The sequence below is a fragment of the Cryptomeria japonica genome, chromosome 7, assembly GCF_030272615.1.
Source record: "Cryptomeria japonica chromosome 7, Sugi_1.0, whole genome shotgun sequence".
NCBI lineage: Eukaryota > Viridiplantae > Streptophyta > Pinopsida > Cupressales > Cupressaceae > Cryptomeria > Cryptomeria japonica.
The window spans coordinates 491471031-491490878 of record NC_081411.1 but is presented as its reverse complement, the minus strand read 5'-3'; the positions used below and the strand labels follow the sequence as shown (position 1 = coordinate 491490878).

General features: G+C 36.8%; 1 protein-coding gene across 1 annotated transcript in view; it reads right to left on the bottom strand.

The window, feature by feature from the left end:
* Positions 1–19848, bottom strand: part of LOC131065769 (cysteine desulfurase 1, chloroplastic) — a 109565-nt gene that overhangs the window by 88981 nt on the left and 736 nt on the right. Inside the window, exon 2 of the mRNA XM_058000417.2 lies at positions 13326–13459. Coding sequence (XP_057856400.1) covers positions 13326–13459 — 134 coding nt within the window. The remainder of the gene's footprint in view (positions 1–13325; positions 13460–19848) is intronic.

Genomic DNA, 19848 nt, shown 5'->3' with positions numbered 1-19848 from the left:
AGGGATATTTCTCAACATCCCTTCATGGTGATTAACCAAGTTTACAAGTGCAAGTTGAAATGGCTTCCTAGTCATCATCCCAGTCACTACCTCCACCAATCAAAGAAGTTTCACATCAGCACGTCTAGATGCAATGAACTTGACTCATACATGAAGGCACAAACTTCAAGGCACCTACCCTAATTGTCTATTGGTCATGCCAAAGTGTTGTAATTATTTCATTGGCCAAAATTGAGTTTGTTGTAACAAACCCTAATTAGGGTTTTCATTGTAAAATCTCGGCCATTGATCTGAGCCATTGAATTGTATTGAGAACATTATAAAAGGCTCAAGCTCTTCATTTGTAAAGGTTAATAGATAGTTTTTGAACAATAGAATAGTGAATAGCAATTAGAGTAGAAGTTAGATTAGGAAAAGGCAAAGATTGTTGCTAAAACTTGTTGTAAAGAACAATTGATTTCATTGAAGTTATGGTGAATTTGATTTGTTACTTCAACAACTTGCATAATCTTTACTTCTCCATTTACTTTCATGTTGATTAGATTGAATGGAGGAACTTGTTGAATGCATTTGTGTGGAATCCGTTTAGTTCATACCACTAGCCTCTTGCTGATTGTAAGTGTGCCTTGTGTGGTCAACTGGAATGATATGAGCTTAAATTCAAATTGTTATGCGTCCATTGTTTATGCATTAACTCGAATGGTGATCAATGTTTCATGGTAATGATTTGAACATCTTTGAATCATCCCTTAGAAAATTGCACTGAGCTTCTGTCAAATTGTTCAAGTTGATGGTGAGACCTTGCCCAGTAGGATTCCATCTAATCATTCACCTATCTTCTTACATTCTAGGTCTTAGAATAGACTCTCTCAACCCTTTCTTTTTGCCCTTTTTTCAACTCGAGCTAGCTTAGGATAAAAAGCATCACAAGATTGCAAAATCAGATGATCAAGTTCCAGCGATTCAAGCATTCAACAATTTAACGTAAGTCCCCACGTGATTCCAGCATAATCACATCAAACCACAAGCTTATCCACACATCGTGACCCAACATACCAGAACCTTGGAGTTATCTCAAGTGATCCTTAAGCTAATCTCCAGTATTTGAGAAACTTTGTTCAAGAGAGGATAAGATACTTTTGGGTATTTTATTTTGTGTTCGCATGTGCCTAAAAAACACATCAATGGTATGGTCTGATAAAAGGGAAAGAATGATTAGTGGTCAATTAATCATCACTAGAAATCAAACATGAGGAAATGCAATTAACGAAAAGGATATTAAGTAAATTTATTAATAATATTTAGTGGAGGACGTGGTTGTTAGAGAAAACCATTCCATTGAAAAGACATAACTCTTGGCACTGGAACTGTTCAATATGTATTTATAGGAGGACGTATGGAATTGGAATAAAAATGGGGATTTTATTTGGAGTTTATTACAGACTAGAAGCGATTAGCAAGACCCTCTGTCACAGCCAAGCAAGGGTAGAGATATTCACCATTTTACAAGGCATAGACACATATATAGGAAAAGATAATATCAGGAATTCTTATAAAGTGAGCAGATCAGATTCAGACCCAAACCGTTAAAACTAAGAGCACTAGTTATTGGTCGACCCCTCTTTGTACTATGAAATATACAATGAAATGCTATATAAATCCTAAGCCAGACAACCCTATCAATCCCTAGACTAAAGCATATAAATATAATCGCAAATATTAAGGAAAATATAAGATAAATAGGACAGGCTGTGATTTAATTAAGCATAAAGCAACGGTTAACTGCAAGGGACACCACCAATTAAAGAGGTGTGACCATGGGAAAAGGCATGAACCTCCACAACAGAATAGGAGTATTTAATGTTGATCGATAGTCAAAAGGGAAGGAGACCAGGAGTTCCATAATAGAAATCAGACCAGTGATAAGATCAGATAAAAACTATTATTTAGTTACAGGCTGTATCATCCTAATTCTGTCGTTTCCAAAACAGACTTATCTTATTCTTGGGTGAGAATTATATCTCTAACTATATTATGTTCCCTATTTTATTTGGATCTGTGAATCTAGGGCAAAATATAAGGTAAACCAAAAAGGGCACATTAATCAGCGCATGTTCCTAACAGCCTGAGGGAACAAAGAACAGATTTGCTTGATTCTTGCAGCGAAGAAGATAAGCAGTGATTACTTCATTAAGTCCAGTAGACTTTCTCAGTATATACACAACAATTATCAAGCACAAAGGAAAGAACAGGCAGTGATCAGTTTATGAGAAAATAAAGAATAACAAGGGCAGTGATTTTTTTAAAGACGTTTAAGGCAATCAGCATAAAGCATCGTTTGGGATTTATTAGAAGACAACACATTTGTTAGTGATAAACAATAAAACAGTGACAATTACCTTTTAAAAGATGGCAAGTTCTTTTATAATAAATAGAAAGGTAGCAGCGCTGGATTACAAGAGAAGATCAAATTGAATGAAGACATCAGGTTTATTAAGATAATGAGAGTAGTGATTAGTAAAGGGTGTGGTCTGTTCTTAATAAAGAAAATTATGATTATCTTAAAAGACATAACCTTTGAAAGGTTGTATCTTCATCAAGTTGCCTCTTTTGCCGAGTCTATAAAAAGGATTGTGAATTGTAATGGAGGAAAGGGTGTGAAGAATAAAACAATATATCAAAACACCAGCAAGAAAAGAGAGAATTATAGTTATCTTATGCAGATTTGTATAAAGAGATTGATTACTTATCTTGTGGAAAAAGTGAATTGGCCCAAGAGATAGTTCTAGTCCTAGTAGGACACTCCTGCCTCTTGTGGATAAAGTGAATTGGCCCAAGAGATGGTTCTAGTCCTAGTTGGACGCACCTGCCTCTTGTTGATGAAGTGAATTGGCCCAAGAGATAGTTTTGGTCATAATTGGATGCTCCTGCCTCTTGTGGATAAAGTGAATTGGCCCAAGAGACGGTTCTGGTCCTGGTTGGACATTCCTACCTCTTGTGGATTAGTTACTCCGAGAGATGGTTTTACCCTGGTTGGGCACTCCTACCTCTCATGGGTAAAATGATAGATTTATTGGCTTAAGGGATGGATCTAGTCCTGGTTGGACATTCCTGCTTCCTGTCGACTAAGTAAACTATATCTACATGTGTCTACTTCATGTTTTCATGTGTATACTCTGTGTTTTATGTATACTCTGTGTTGGGCATATTTACTACATGAATAGTTATGATTACTGATTTCTATCATTGTGAATTCTATTTTTTGTTGACCTAGAAAGATGAGTATATTTGGGAAAGAATATTGCAATTAAGGTCTTACATGTGTGTCATGCTCCTAATCCTCTTCTCAATGAATGAGGATTTCACCTTTGTTTGTCTCAAGGAAACAACCAAACACAAATTACAATTGATGAGAGAGAACTTGTCTTAAGATTACAAATCTTCAAGCGTTAGTTAGGAATCCTTGCATAGGGAAACTTTAGTTAAATTGATCATTGCTTGAGGACAAGCAATCTTGAGTGGGGCGAGCAATCTAATGATAAATAATAATAATAAAATTAAAATAATAATAATAATAAATAAATAAGTAATAATAAAATATAATATTCATTAAGGCAATTAAAATCAAGGAGACTGATAAATAAAACATAGCGATTGGAACCATAATAACTATCAATTACAAGAATTGAGCCAAGAAGATTCAGAACGACTACCGATTCATAGAGAGACACACATCATGGGTGTTATAATAAACCAGGTCTTTGTCCGCATATACTAATAAGATAAGAGCAATTTGGTTATACCAAACAAACAAGCGATCAAGGTAACATCAACCATGAAAGAATAGTTGAGACAAGACAAACAAATGTTATTCAGATGCTGAGGGACAAACCTGTTAAGATGAAGGGTCCATTATGTGTCACCATTCATCATGGTATGGTGCGAGAAAAGGGAAAGAATGATTAGTGATCAATTAATCATCACTGGAAATCAAACATGAAGAAATGCAATTAACGAAAAGGATATTAAGTAAATTTATTAATAATATTTAGTGGAGGACGTGGCCGTTAGAGAAAACCATTCCATTGAAAAGACATAACTCTTGGCACTGGAACTGTTCAATACGTATTTATAGGAGGACGTATGGAATTGGAACAAAAATGGGGATTTTATTTGGAGTTTATTACAGACTAGAAGCGATTAGCAAGACCCTCTGTCACAGCCAAGCAAGGGTAGAGATATTCACCATTTTACAAGGCATAGACACATATATAGGAAAAGATAATACCAAGAGTTCTTATAAAGTGAGCAGATCAGATTCAAACCCAAACCATTAAAACTAAGAGCACTAGTTATTGGTCGACCCCTCTTTGTACTATGAAACATACAATGAATTACTAAATAAATCCTAAGCCAGACAACCCTATCAATCCCTAGACTAAAGCACATAGATACACTAATCGCAAATATTAAGGAAAATATAAGATAAATAGGACAGGCTGTGATTTAATTAAGCATAAAGCAACAGTTAACTGCAAGGCACCAATTAAAGAGGTGTGACCATGGGAAAAGGCATGAACATCCACAACAGAATAAAGAGTATTTAATGTTGATCGATAGTCAAAAGGGAAGGAGACCAGGAGTTCCATAATAGAAATCAGACCAGCGATAAGATCAGATCAGAACTATTATTTAGTTACAGTCTGTATCATCCTAATTCTGTGGTTTCCAAAACAAACTTATCTTATTTTGGGTGAGAATTATATCTCTAACTATATTATGTTACTTGTTTCATTTGGATTTGTGAATTTAGGGCAAAATATAAGGTAAACCAGAAAAGGGACATTACAGCAGGATCATCTCATGAAGATCAAAGATATTCACAATCAACTGGAGATCATTGGTCGCGAGATGGAAGAAGAGGATATGGTGGTGATCACGCTAAAAAGCTTAGCACAATCCTATGAGCACTTCATCAAAACTCTCAAGTCTCAACATTACTTTCACCAACATTGATCTAAAGTTTGATAAAATGTGCAACAAGCTCGTGTAGTAGGACAAGTGGAAGAAGCAATTTGGGAGCAGCAGCAAGACAACCAATATGGAACAAGCTTTTATTGCTAAAGACAAAAGCAAAGGCAAGTGCTCTCAACAGAAAGGACAAGGCAAATCTGAGAAGAGTTCCAAGAAGAATATCACATGTCATTGATATGGTAAGCTTAGTCACATGAAAAAACACTACAAGTGATTGACTAATCAGAAATCCAACCAAGGAGGGTCTTTACAAAAGGCCCATGTTACAAGGCATATTGAGTAGGAGGAGTCTACCTTTTATGCATTTATGGCCAAAAGACCAGCAAATCATGTCAAATCTTCTATGTGGTACATTGATTTGGAGCTTCTCGTCATTTTACACATAGGAGAGATTGGTTCATGGAGTACAAGGCTTGCTCTGGTTCAGTGACCTTTGGTGGTGGTGAAGAGTATATAGTTGTCGGCAAGGGCAACGTTTAGATTACATTTGGTGGAGAAATCTCCTATTTTTCAATGTATACTATGTTCTAGGCATGGAGCTCAATTTGCACTCTATGAGACAAATTATGCGACACTATCTGAAGTCGGATGTCTTCTTCAATGCACAAAAGTGCCAAATTGTTGACTAGGAGTCCAAGAAGATAATTGCAGTTGGGCTCGAAGATCATGGATTTATAGACTAGTTGATATTGGAGAGTCTCGGGAGTGTGCAATGGCTGCGAAGAGTTCATCCATCAATTATATTTGGCATCAACGGTATGGGCATCTCAACCTATCATACCTCTCTCAGTTGGCTCGGGAGAATTTGGTAGAAGGCTTACCTGTGATTCAGCAACAGACACACAATGTATGCAAAGCTTGCCAAGCAGGGAAGCAGCGTCGAACTCCATTCTCAGATGGACAAGCTTGGAGAGCATCCAAGGTCTTGCAGCTAGTTCATGTGGATGTTTGTGGACCAATGAATACTGCATCGATCACCGGTGCCAAGTATTTTCTTTTGTTTGTTGATGATTTCAATAGGAAAATGTGGGTGTTTTTCCTAAAAGCAAAAGCAAATGTGTTCAATGAATTTCAGAAATTTAAAGCATTAGTTGAAAAAGAGTCAAGATATCAAATCATAACTTTTAGGTTAGATAATGGGGGTGAATTTTGTTCCAACGAATTCACCAACTTTTGTGCTAAACATGGTATTAACCGGTTCCAAGTTTTGAGCTAAGGCAGTGTATACTTCAATGTACCTTCTTAACCAGTCTCCCACACAAGCCGTCAAAAAGATGACTCCAAAAGAAACATGGTCTAGGAGGAAACCAAAAATCAGCCATCTCAAAGTTTTTGGTTCGACAACATATGTTTGGATTCCAAATGCAAAGAGAAACAAACTAGATTCCAAAAGTCAAAAGTTGATGCTTACACGCTACAGTGACAATCATAAAACATATCGGTTGATTGATGTGGACACTAAATGTCTCACATTTAGTAGAGATGTTGTTTTTGATGAGGGTGGGCCCTTTCAGCTCTTTTCTTCAAGAGTCCTGAAGATCAGCCTTTAGCTGCACTTGAAGAGAGGGATTCTGATGATTCCAAACTTGTGGAATCTCCTAGGCATGATCCTATACCAACAAATACCCCTCAGGACAACCTAGATCAGCATGCAGATGATTTCATTCCAAGCAGCCTAAGTCATGATGAGTGTCCTGATTTGGAAGATGCTTCTACTCTCTAACCTAAGTGGTGGAAAAAGCTCATCGGTGATGTTCAAGATAATGAGCTTGTTGAGGGTAGATCATCTAGAGACAAGAGCAAGCAGAGTTCAGTTAACTCTGCTCTTATGGCCACCATTCAAAATGTTTATGAGCCGCAAGATTATTCAGAGGTGAAAGGTAAACCTGAATGGGAAAAGGCTATGGAATCTGAACATCATAATCTTTTGAAGAATCACACTTGCGTTCTATCAGATCTTCCACCAGGGAAGAAACACATTGGCTACAAATGGGTCTACAAAGTGAAATACAAAGCTAATGGAACTCTTAACAAACACAAAGCTCAGTTGGTGGCTAACGGGTTCTTGCAAAGAGAAGGCATCGACTATGAGGAGACCTTTGCTCCTACAGCAAAGATGAGCACCATCCTGCTTGTTCTAGCCATTGCAGCATAGTGTGGCTAAAAAGTCCATCAAATGGACATGAAGAGTGCCTTCCTCAATGGAGATTTGGAGGAAGAGGTCTACATGACTCAGCCTCAAGGTTTCCAAGTATGCAGATTGGTGAAGGCTCTTTATGGTCTAAAGCAAGCCCCCAAAGTGTGGTACATCAAGATTGACAAGTATTTGGATGCAGAGGGCTTTTAGAGAAGCCTGCAAATTTCAACTTGTATGTCAAGTGCGTTGGTAGTGACATCATTCTTCTTGTCATCTATGTGGATGGTATTATCATTACTAGTAGTGGGGATCATTTGTTTGAGCAAATCAAACTAAATTTGTGTCAAGCTTGTGAGGCTTGTGATATGACCAATTGGGTCTTCTACATTATTGTTTGTATAGAGGTTTGGCAGACAAGTGGCGGTATTTTCATTTCTCAATCGAAGTATGCCAGAACTTTGTTGGACAAATTCAAGATGACAAATTGTAAAGTCTCATCTACACCTATTAAGAAAAGGCTGAAAAATCAAATTCACGAGAGGTTAATAAGTTCGCATTCAGGCAACTAGTTGGCAGTCTCATCTATCTTACAGCCACTAGACCTGATCCAAGTTATGTTGTGAGTTACATGTGATGTCCCCATCAAATTTCTAATATAAAACAAGATTTCGTTAGATATTGTGTAGCTAACTTAGGAAACTCCTTGTATTATCTTTATAGAACTAAGAATATCAATAGCCAATACAACATAAGACAGCAGCAACTATGCCACACTTGATTAGTCACGGCTGTAGTTCACCATGGACGAGAGAGATCAGTATATAAATATTTAGATACTGCATTCATGGGATATAAAGGAAACTGAAGAAAGTGTTCATATTCAAGGGAGCTGTTGAAACAAATATTATATGTCAAAATAACATAGAAGATAGCTACTATATTGACACTAGAGTTATTGTTAAATAGCAAATAAAGATTGGAGGATTTCAGCTTTACATTCCTGTAGCGATACAATTTCTACTACAGCTAATCATGATAATTCATGTTGAGGAAGACCAAGTATCCAGTCGACCAAACCAATATCAATAACCGCTGCCAATGGGATGAATGTAATCAGCAGACTAAATAATCAATTGATTAGTTATTCAATGTATGGTTAGAACAACGATTGTAATTAGTAATACACAAACAGCATATCGAATTAAGAAATACTTATATCAATATCTTCTTAAAGGCATTCGATTAGGTCAAATATGATATCGTAACAAATAGCTGAGGATGGTCCGCATAAACAAAGGGGGTTTAGTTATACTTATATGTGACAATGGACACTACTTATTCTTATCGAAAATGATCATTAGCTTATTACGATCCATTTCCGTACAAGAAGAAGTTAATAAGTTAATCATACAATTAACATCGTAAGCCATAAACTTATAAAGGGTGTGATTACCATGATACACCCCAAAGGGATGCATTACTATACTTTCTCAAGGCTACCAATGGTTCATAACTTTTAATTAGTTTCCAAAGAGGAGCGAATACTAGGGAGGAGAAGATATGACTTATTTGAAAGGTTGTGACCATTTGGAAGGAGATATTCACCAACGCAGATATTTATAGAAAGATTATAACAGATTAGAAAAACGAGGAGAGGATATATCGGCCAATGGTCAGATAGATGGGAAATAATTATATAGTCTGTGCTAATAAGAGGAGGACAGGCAATAGCATTTTGTTCTGGGGTATGCATAGGGGATGTGCTTGATACGTATGCCTAATATATAAAACCCGATACAATGTCTATATGTAGAATTCAATAGTAATATTATTATAGACTGCAATACGTATGGGTTACATTTCAATTTATATACATATTGGCAGACCATGTCAGATCTGGCTGTCTTTACCAACCATTAGAAATATTATTAATAATTAATATTTTAGAGCAGTAGTAGTATTACTATTAATAATCTATAGAATAAGTAATTAGCAAATACATAAATTATTGGTATAATTAATTCATTTATTTATTTATATATATACTCAAATCTGAATAAGAATTAAGGAAGGGTTATAAATATGGATATTGATACAATAATAGATATTAATATAATAATTATAATTAATACAGTATCTTTAGAAACTACTCTACAGTAAAACCATAGAGTGTAATATTATCTGAACTTAAATATATATACTAAGTTACCGGTTCCGGTTCGGATTCAGGTTCGGATTCGGGTACGGATTCGCGGATTCGGCCAAAAAAAAAAATTTGGGTACGGGTACGGGTTCGTCCGTACATATATATATATATATATTTTAATTTTTTTTAATATATATATATATATGTTCAAACTTCAAACATCAAAATTATATATGTAAAAATAAGATTAAAAAAATTGTTTTTTTATTGTTTTTAATTGCTTTCTAACCCGTGGGCCCCATTTTTGGGAACCCACGGGCTTGGGTTCACCCGGGTCCTCTTGGGTTCACCCGGGTCCTCCTGGGTTCACCCTGGGTCCCACCCGGGTCCTGCCCAGGCGGCTGGGTTCCCTGTGGGTCCTGCATTCACCCGGGTCCTCCTGGGTTCGCCCTGGGTCCCACCCGGGTCCTGCCCAAGCGGCTGGGTTCCCTGTGGGTCCTGCATGGCAGGACCCACAGGGAACCCAGCCGCCTGGGCAGGACCCGGGTGGGACCCAGAGCGAACCAGGCTGGGACCAGGACCGGGCATGGACCAGGACCAGGACCCAGCCAAAATAGGCAAGAACCGGTATCAGAGTATATATATATATATATATATATAGAAACAGTAATTTGAATGAACAAATAAATGTGAGATTATAAATTTGATTGAATTATCAATTCAATATCAGGAAGAAGATTGTGTTATCACTGATTGAATTCCGGTTAGGATGGTTTTGTCTCCTAGTCAATGTAGTTTAAGTCATAAGTATGTTGAGATGGATTAATTCTGGTTAAAAAAGGCTTAAATCTAGTAGGGGACATTACATTACATCTCTCGCTTCATGACAACCCCTAAGGTAGAACATTGGATAGTAGCAAAGCGTGTACTAAGGTATGTAAAAGGGACACCTAGCTTTGGCATTCTGTATAACAAAAGCAAAGATCGTCGACTAATTGGTTTTACAAACTCAAATTGGGTAAGTTCTTTTGATGACAGGAAGTCTACTTCTAGGTATGTCTTCAGTCTTGGCACGGGTGAAGTCACATGGACCAATAAGAAGCAGAGCAGTAGCTCTATCCTCAACCGAAGCAGAGTATCAAGGGACTGTTAAAGCAGCATGTGAGGTAGTATGGCTTCAAATGATGTTTTTTGACATGAAAAAGTCTCAAGCAGGGCCTTCACCCTTGTTTTATGACAACCAAGGGAAGCTAAAGCTTGCCAAGAATTCAATATTTCACGAGCGAACAAAGCATATAGAGCTTCATTGACATTTCATACGAAAGCTTGTTGAAGATGGATCTATGATGTTGCCAATGTTCCAACTGAATATCAGGCTGCAAACATTCTAACCAAGTCTCTAAGCTCGAACAAGTTTGTAAAATTTAGGTGGCAACTTGGTGTAGTTAGTAGAATGACCATTAAGGGAGGGTATTAAAGTAATATTGTTAATATTTAGCATATAATGGTAATTTATGTACTTTACTTAGTTTTAGTAACTTTCCCTTATTGTTTTCGTTCACGATTGTTTTCGTTTTAGAAACATCATTTGTAATTTGCTTATTTAAGGAGTTTCCTCTCATTTGTTAATCAAATCAATTACCATTTCAATTATAAAGTAATTAAGTTGTATCAAGTTTTGTATGATATTCTTCCTCAAACTACAGCCACTTGGCCTTTTTGTGATAATGAAGTGTTCTTAAGTTGGTCTAGAATCCAATTTAACAAGTCCATACCAAGCATATTGAGGTTCATTGTTACCACATTCGACAAGTGGTTGAGCTTGGAGACATTTCTCTCTTCTACTACACATCTCAGGAGCAATCTTCTGATCTAATACTGGTTCTATTCTCTATATCAAATTTTGACACAAAATGGGAGTTCGTCTCCAATTTAATCATTAGTGGGGGTATAAGATACATAATAATGTCAAAAGACTACGTACAAAGGCTTTTATTGCTTATGGTAATGATGTAATCACACACATTGGTTATATCTAAAAAGGTAACTTACACAATGTAAGTTACAACTATTGAAAATGTGAAGTTGATGGTGTGTCAGTATGGTTGTCATTGATGTCAACATACTGATTTTGTGTTTCAGTGATTGGTTTGTGCTCCGCATTTCTGATATGTTGCAGTTGTAATCATGAGGTTTTGATATGTTGTTCGAAGTTGCTTTGGGATGTCATGCTTACGCTTTGGTGCTCTAGAAGTTGTGCTCTGGAAGTGCATTCAGTGATGTTGGTGATAATATTTTGGATTTATGTTGTTCATATCTTTATCTTTGATATTCTGATTTGGGACGTGATGATGTGCTCCGGAATCGTGGTTGCTGATATGTTCATTATGAGTCTAGTTGACCTTGAATGTTCTTGATTTTGCACTGATGATTGTGGCGTATGGATAATAAGTTGATTCAACCGATGTAGTGCATTGTGGTGTGATCCACTTCTCCTTCCTTTCCACTGCGGGAATGTTTAATGTAGACCTATTTCAAATTGCATTCCGGTGAATTGTTTTTGGCCGACTTGGGAGATTCCCAATTCAAGAGATCAATATAAATAAGGATGATCATAATGAAGAATACAGAGAAGCAAGTGGATTGAAAAAGAGAAATTTGTTGGTGCGAATTTGTGCGAGGTTACGTGAAGTTGTAGTTGAGAAGTGTGATAGTGTGTTGTTGTTGTTTGGTACCAAAGGCAGTGAGCCAAAGGTTTCTTCCGACATTTCAGCGTTGTGGCAATTGTGCTTTAGTGGTGGATTCTTTCTTTTTCTTTCTTCTTCCTTCGGGCAGTGAGCCCTTCTTTTTCTAGCGGTTTTAACCGGGCAGTGAGCCCAAACATTCTGACAGTGAGCATCCCTTTGTAAAAATCACCTTAACCGGTGTCATCCTAACAGGTGTTTCATAATTGAGAATTAGCATTCGCCGTGGTTTTTCCCTTCTTGGGTTTTCCACATAAAATCTAGTGTTTCTTGTGCATGTTTCATGTGTGTGCTCTTTCATGCTTATATATGTTTATGGTTAAGTTATTGGAAAATTGTTTACTAAATCTGTTTATGTGGAATAAGTGAAAGATTTTAATTGACAACTGATTCACCCCCACTCTTAGTTGTCTAGAATATTCAACAACAACCACTAATGTAACTTCCCCATATATTAAAACGCTATGTTACCCCAAGTTTTCAGGACGGGGACAGCAAGGGATGAGGGTACGTGTTTCTAGGAGAGTGATTATTTTTGCCAATTTTGGGGACGGTAAGGGGACGGCAAAGGGGATGGCTATATAAAAATAGGGAAAATCAAAATATATAGGGAAATTCAAAATATTCATATGAAAACATGGATAGAGCATGCACATATACATTATAGAACCTTAACATATAAGAACTAGCAAAGTTATTAAGCCAAATTTGTGTTAAATTGAGAGTCAAAGTCAAATTGCTTATAGAATTCATTGTCAATATGCAGAATTTATGGGGACGTCCCCTAGGAGTCCCTATCCCCAGGACATGAACGGCTGAAAAAAAACCGGGGATTCGTCCCCCGGTAACATAGTTAAAACATCATACACACACTGAAGTGGGTGCCATGCAAAATCTGAACTTAGATACCCTCCCAACTATGGATGCTAGTACAAAGATATAAACGAAATTACTTATAAACATTTAGAACAACAAAACAAATGTATTCATGCAACTATACTGCAATCGGATTCATAGCCAGCCAAGATACATTTTCCTCTTCCCCTCACTCAAAAAGCTCTATACTCTTTTTCTCTTGACCTCACTCAAAATATTAATTCTCTAAGGCAATAGATGATAAATGATATATCCTTTATAACTATAACACCACATTATTATCTTATTATCTACGAATTACCAGCATCGAAGCTGAAAATATATTCAACATTTATTTAGCTCTAAGTCAAGCATCTAAGCCAATAACAAATTCAAGATTTTATTTCACCTTAGAAAATGGATGCCTCGGTGAACATTTGCATTGTAGACCTCATAGTATTTACGTACTGCATCTATGACGAAATGTGGTTTCTGTGACGTTGCAGCATTATCTAAATAGACCAACCTTGACCCATTGACTTCCTGCAAGACCATATATTCTTTGACAAATTCATCATGTATTCTTAAAAAATAACCCAATTTAACATAAAAGACAGACTTTCATCCACCAACTGATTTACCAAGAGATGCAAAGTCAAGCATAATGATTAACCTCTAAACAAACATTAACGTAGTTCTAACTGCATAATTTAGCATAAGATTGACACAGAGAAGGGAAATGAATATATTACAAGATATATATGCCATAATCAGGATAATACTCAATACACATGTATTCAAACTGGTAAATAAAATGCCCAGTTAAAAAGTATGTTTGAACAAAGTGCTACCTTCATTCTTATAAGTTTCGCAAAGAATCTATTTGCTCTGATTCTGCATATAAAATGCATTACAGTTTGGCGTGATCCTTTTGCTATCCAAAACATAGTGAACACTACCAAATCAACATGTTTTAGGAATTGCGACTATCACAATTCTGAAAAAAGCACCTAACAGTCTTCTTTCAAATTGTCCATATTTGGGTAGTTATTAACCTGCTTGACTTTAAGCTTCCAAAACAAGGAAGCCAAGTGGCTAAGCATCAAAAAACAAAAAATTGTAATAAATGCATATATATGTGCATCTCCCTATTATACATATGCGTACATCTATGTATATAATGCATGCATGAATATATATATATATATATATATGAAACAAAATATACAAAGTATGTGTTTTTCCAAGAAATTCTGCATACACATGCCTTCTTGGGAGATCAATTCATATCTACAGACTTGATCTAGGGCCTAGATGTATCTGAGGGACCAACCGACCCAAACAAACTCGAATATGTTTTAAATGGAAGCAAATGAAAGAACAATAAATTGTGAATATCAAATCAAAGTACTTTAAGCAAAGAGAATCCAAGAGCAATGTGGCACCATACTAGAACTATAAATTGCAAGATTGCTTTATGCAAATGTTTGTACAATGATATAAGGGGTCAAACATTTGTAGCGTGTATGCTCAATATCACATCTTATCTGATTGCTCATTCATACTTGTCAATTTGAAGAATAGCTATGATAATTAATATATAAATGTAAAAGAAAAAGAGGCGATTGAGGAATTGCAGGAAAACAAACCACTTTCCTGCTATTGGTTCTCATCCAAAATGTTGTTTTCTTGAAACTTCAAATTAGGTGCCACTCGTTGAAATTGGCAAAGCGAGTAATTGTGGACATTAATAATCTTCTTAATAAGTTCAAAACCACCACATCTGCAATACTCTCATATGTGCCAATAGAGTGACTGCCCTTCCCAAACAAGCTTTCTTTCTTAAGCCATCTCAAGAGTGGAAAACTAAACCAATTGATATTCCTCACAGTAAGCTTGGGGCAGGCCTTTACTGATTATAGATATTGAAAAGGTGGTTAAACCCTAATGATATTGAACGTTCCTATGGGTGGTCCCCTCCAACCATGGCGATTCACCATACATGACGATACAATCTTGGTTGGCAGATATTTTTAATATATGTGCACCCTCTTTTGGTGCAGGAAATTTCTTCTTTATTCAAATGTAAGCATTAATTACACCTCCACCTTCCTATTCATAATGACAAACAAAATGTAAATGCCTTGTTAAGGAATAAGAGCAGGCCAATTTGTATGTGCAAGGTACCTAAACAATGGGAATTATTAGTGAAGGTGGCATTTCCTTTACTTTCATTATGGTTTCTTCCCCATTTCCTTCGACTCATTCGCATGCACACTTCTCTTGTTTACCTTCACCTCATCTACGTGCTTTGAAATTCCATCCACTCTTACACTTCAAGTTTTTCAACCAGTTGCAACTTTCACTTGGGGATGTGGGTGATAAAACTCAAGCACAAGTGTGGTCGTTGCTCTCATTTTTAATGCAAAACAAAAATAAAGGTTTCCCTTGCTCTAGCTTTTGCTTTCAAGTTGATTCTTTCAATTCCATGCTCTATATCTCTGATTGTTGGAGGTCTCTTGTTGGGTGAGCTTTGCTATTTTCAGCCAATTTTTCTGATCGGTCTCCCTTTAATCTGTCAAATGGTGAAAAATATTCCACAATCTCTTGTAAAGGATCCCAAAAGGCGAATCTAGCCACAATCCCTCCACTAACAAACCCCTAAGTGTCAAGTTTATTTGAGACATAACCTTACTAAGAATCCTTGTCATGTCCCCTCTTTGAGACTAAATACTTAATCCAACCACCCACGGGACTTGCATATTTTACACAAGGGATATGAATTGCATTTCACAAAAAGACACAAATTGCTGGGGTCAGAAAGACTGCTGGCATCAGAGATTGTTCCCCCAGCATTAGACAATGGTAATCTGCCTAAGTTAACAAATAAAAATATCATTTGAGGTAGCATTGTTACCATATAAGCCCATGGAGATGATAATTAAGGAAAAAATGGTGACGCTAGCTCCATACGATTGGGAATAAAATGCATTAAATTAAAATTAAACTATAAGGGCAACGGTTTGGATGAGGGTTTGTGAACCTTCTCTCATAAAGATATAAATAAGAGATAAAAGTCATTTGTGGGGAGAGAAGAAGAATATAGGAAATAAAAAAAAAGGAATTGGAATAAATTAAATAAGAAATCAGAAAATAAGGATCTGATATAGTTTAATACACAAATCCTCAGGCAGCCCATCTGATTACAGTAGTGTGGTATGGACTTTCTGTGCAAAATATTAAGTGCTGTGACAATGTTATATATATGTTTCTGCATATCAATATCTGCATAACTATTTCTGCATCCTTATGATTAAGTACAGACTGTTGATATGATTATTTATATATGTCATAGTAAATGTGTATCAGACCAGTATACGCTGCAGTTACTTCATGCAATATATACATTTCCATATATTTTGAGTGTTTCCATGCTATGATGGAAGGGAGAAGATCTGCATGAGAGGTACGGTGATGAGGTACTCCTCTATGGTACGCCACCTCTATGAGGGGACTTAGATGGTTCCATGAGGCCAAGGGGGTGCAGAGGATACTGCCCTTGGGCCTAGAGGAGATGGTTTTCAGGGCACCCTGTTGCAACATCTTTCTCCTATCATAAGTACAAGGAGACCAATCATAGAGAGAAGGAGAAGGTTGGCAAGATGAGGGGATAACCAAAAGGGGACACCTCACTGGGTAGACCACCTCATATAGATGGCATGGACCACATGAGGCCAAGAGGGATGGTATATCCGCTCTTGGGCCTAGGGTAGAGTGTCTGAGAAACCCCATCGAAGCCATGCTCTCCTATGGTTGAGTTCTCCAAGATATTTAGAATGTTTAATGATTGAATCAATAATTCTGCTACTGAATATTATAATCTGAACATATTAATAATTCTGCTATGAATTCACTAATCTGATTATTGGGATTATTGTTATAAGAAGTTTCTAATCTGCTTGCAGGGTTTAAATCAGGTGAAAGGTATTCTCAAAATCCACTTATTCACTTGGAAATTAAGAAACTAGGGCAAACTTAGGGCATACCCAATTAGGGGACATTACAAATGGTATCAGAGCATGATCCTGCCAGCCTGCAGGGTAAGGATAAATCGATTATGTGTTCTAATCAATCAATGAGAAGGGATATATTAACTCAGTCCAAAAATATGGCAACAATGACAATGGCAAGACAATATGGGAGATTGTTGAACATATGTGTATTTGTGTGTATACTTCATATCTACATATAATCATGTGTATGCTTTGTGTTTTCATGTGTATGCTCCATGTTTTCATGTGTATGCTCCGTGCTTGATTTATACCTGATAAATTTTCAGTGTGTCTACTGAATATCTATGATTATTGTTCCTATCATCATGAGGTTTCTATTTTTGGCTGATCTAGAATATGAGAATAACAAGAGTAAACCAAAAAGATATGAATTTATTTAGAAAAGACCATTGCATTTAAAGGTCATAGATGTGTGTCATGCTTCTGAACCTCAACTTAATAAACGGTCAGTTCTTGTGTTAACTTAAAGAGGTATCCAATATACGTTGAGTGATGGGGAAAGAAAAATGAGAGAAAACTTGTCTTAAATCTCCAACACCTTGGTTAGTTGTTCAAAACTTCAAATCAGCAACTTTTGATAATCAGAGTAGCACAGCGGAAGTGAATTGTGTGGTAGATTTTGTAAAAAAGAAAGTTACAAATCTCAAATCCCAAGGCTGTTCATTATGGGAGTCAGTTCGAACACTTCCCCATGATCATTGCTTGAGGACAAGCAATTTTGGGAAGGGCAGACTATCATGTCCCCTCTTTGAGACTAAATACTTAATCCAACCACCCACGGGACTTGCATATTATACAAGGGATATGAATTGCATTTCACAAAAGGACACAAATTGCTGGTGTCAGAAAGACTGCTGGCGTCAGAGATTGTTCCCCAGCATTAGACAATGGTAATCTGCCTAAGTTAACCGATAAAAAAATCATTTGAGCATATAAGTCTATGGAGATGATAATTAAGGAAAAAAAGGTGATGCTAGCTCCATACTAGCGATTGGGAATAACAAAGCATTAAATTAAAATTAAACTATAAGTTATTAAGGGCAACGGTTTGGATGAGGAGTTGTGACCCTTTCCTCATAAAGATATAAATAAGAGATAAAAGTCATTTGTGGGGACAGAAGAAGAAATCAGAAAATAAGGATCTAATATAGTTTAAGACACACCCGTCTGCTTACAGTAATGTGGCATGGATTTTCTGTTAAAAGTATTAAGTGCTGTGACAATGTTATATATATGTTTCTGCATATCAATATCTGCATAACTATTTCTGCATCTTTATGATTAAGTACAGACTGTTGATATGATTATTTATATATGTCATAGTAAATATGTATCAGACCAGTATACACTGCAGTTACTTCATGTAATATATACATTTCCATATATTTTGAGTGTTTCCATGCTATGATAGAAGGGAGAAGGTCTGCAAGAGGGGTACAGTGATGAGGCACTCCTCTATGGTACACCATCTCTATGAGGGGACTAGATGGTTCCATGAGGCCAAAGGGGTGCAGAGGGTACTGCCCTTGGGCCTAGAGGAGATGGTTTTCAGGGCACCCTGTTGCAACATCTTTCTCCTATCATAAGTACAAGAGACCAATCATAGAGAGAAGGAGAAGATTGGCAAGATGAGGAGATAACGGAAATGGGACACCTCACTGGGTAGACCACCTCATATGGATGGCATGGGCCACACAAGGCAAAGAGGGATGGTATATCCACTCTTGGGCCTAGGGTAGAAGGTCTGAGACACCCCATCGAAGCCAAGCTCACCCATGCTCTCCTAGGGTTGAGCTCTCCAAGATATTTAGAATGTTTAATGATTGAAACAATAATTCTGCTGCTGAATATTCAATATTATAATCTGAATATATTAATAATTCTGCTATACTGTTCTGCTGAATTCACTAATCTGATTACTGGGATTATTGTTATAAGAAGTTTCTAATTTGCTTGCAGGGTTTAAATCAGGCGAAAGGTATTCTCTAAATCCACTTATTCACTTGAAAATTAAGAAACTAGGGCAAACTTAGGGCATACCCAATTAGGGGACATTACAATCCTCACACCGAATCACCAAATGGATGGCAAAAACCTATGATTCTCTCCTGACTACCATGAGAAAGGTTCTGACGATTGTTAAAATTCTTGACTTGGAAAAGAATTCCAAATTTCAAGTCACCTTAAAAATACATTATTCCTATTATTATTCTTACTAATCCTCGACAGACTCGTTCAGGTGACTCGCTGGGGAAAAACACAGGCTGTCATATCATTGAATCGGGCACGGAAAACTAGCTGTCTTGGGGCCAACTTCCTAAATGTTCACGTACCAACAAGAAATGAAATTAAACAATTTGTTGAGGATTTAACCACCATTAAAGATCACCCCACCTCTTCTATGTTCAAGCAGCCATCTTCAACCATGAAAATCCTAACACATGTGACCCTTGAGTTTATCGGTTTTAACAAGAGGTGAAAGAGCTCAAACTGGTGGATATGCAGCAACAAGGCATGCTACCTGATGTTAGAAAACCAACAAAGGAAAAGGATAAGATTGTTTCTCAAGGATCCACTCGCTGAAAGAGACTCGGAAATTTGAAGTTTAAATTACTACAGTTGAATAACTTTTTGGGAGTTTGTTATTACTGTTCATGCTTGGGAGACCCTATAATCTGCGCCTCAGATTGGACATTAACCCTTTTATAAAAGCTTGAGTGCAGTAACAAGGCTGTTGGCTTGGGGCTGGTCTCGGCCAAAAATATCTAGCTGAAGTTAAGCAACAGGGTGGAAATTAAAGCTTTAGAGCAGACCCTGCGGATTTATATTTTTATTAATTTCTTGTTTATGTGAAAGATC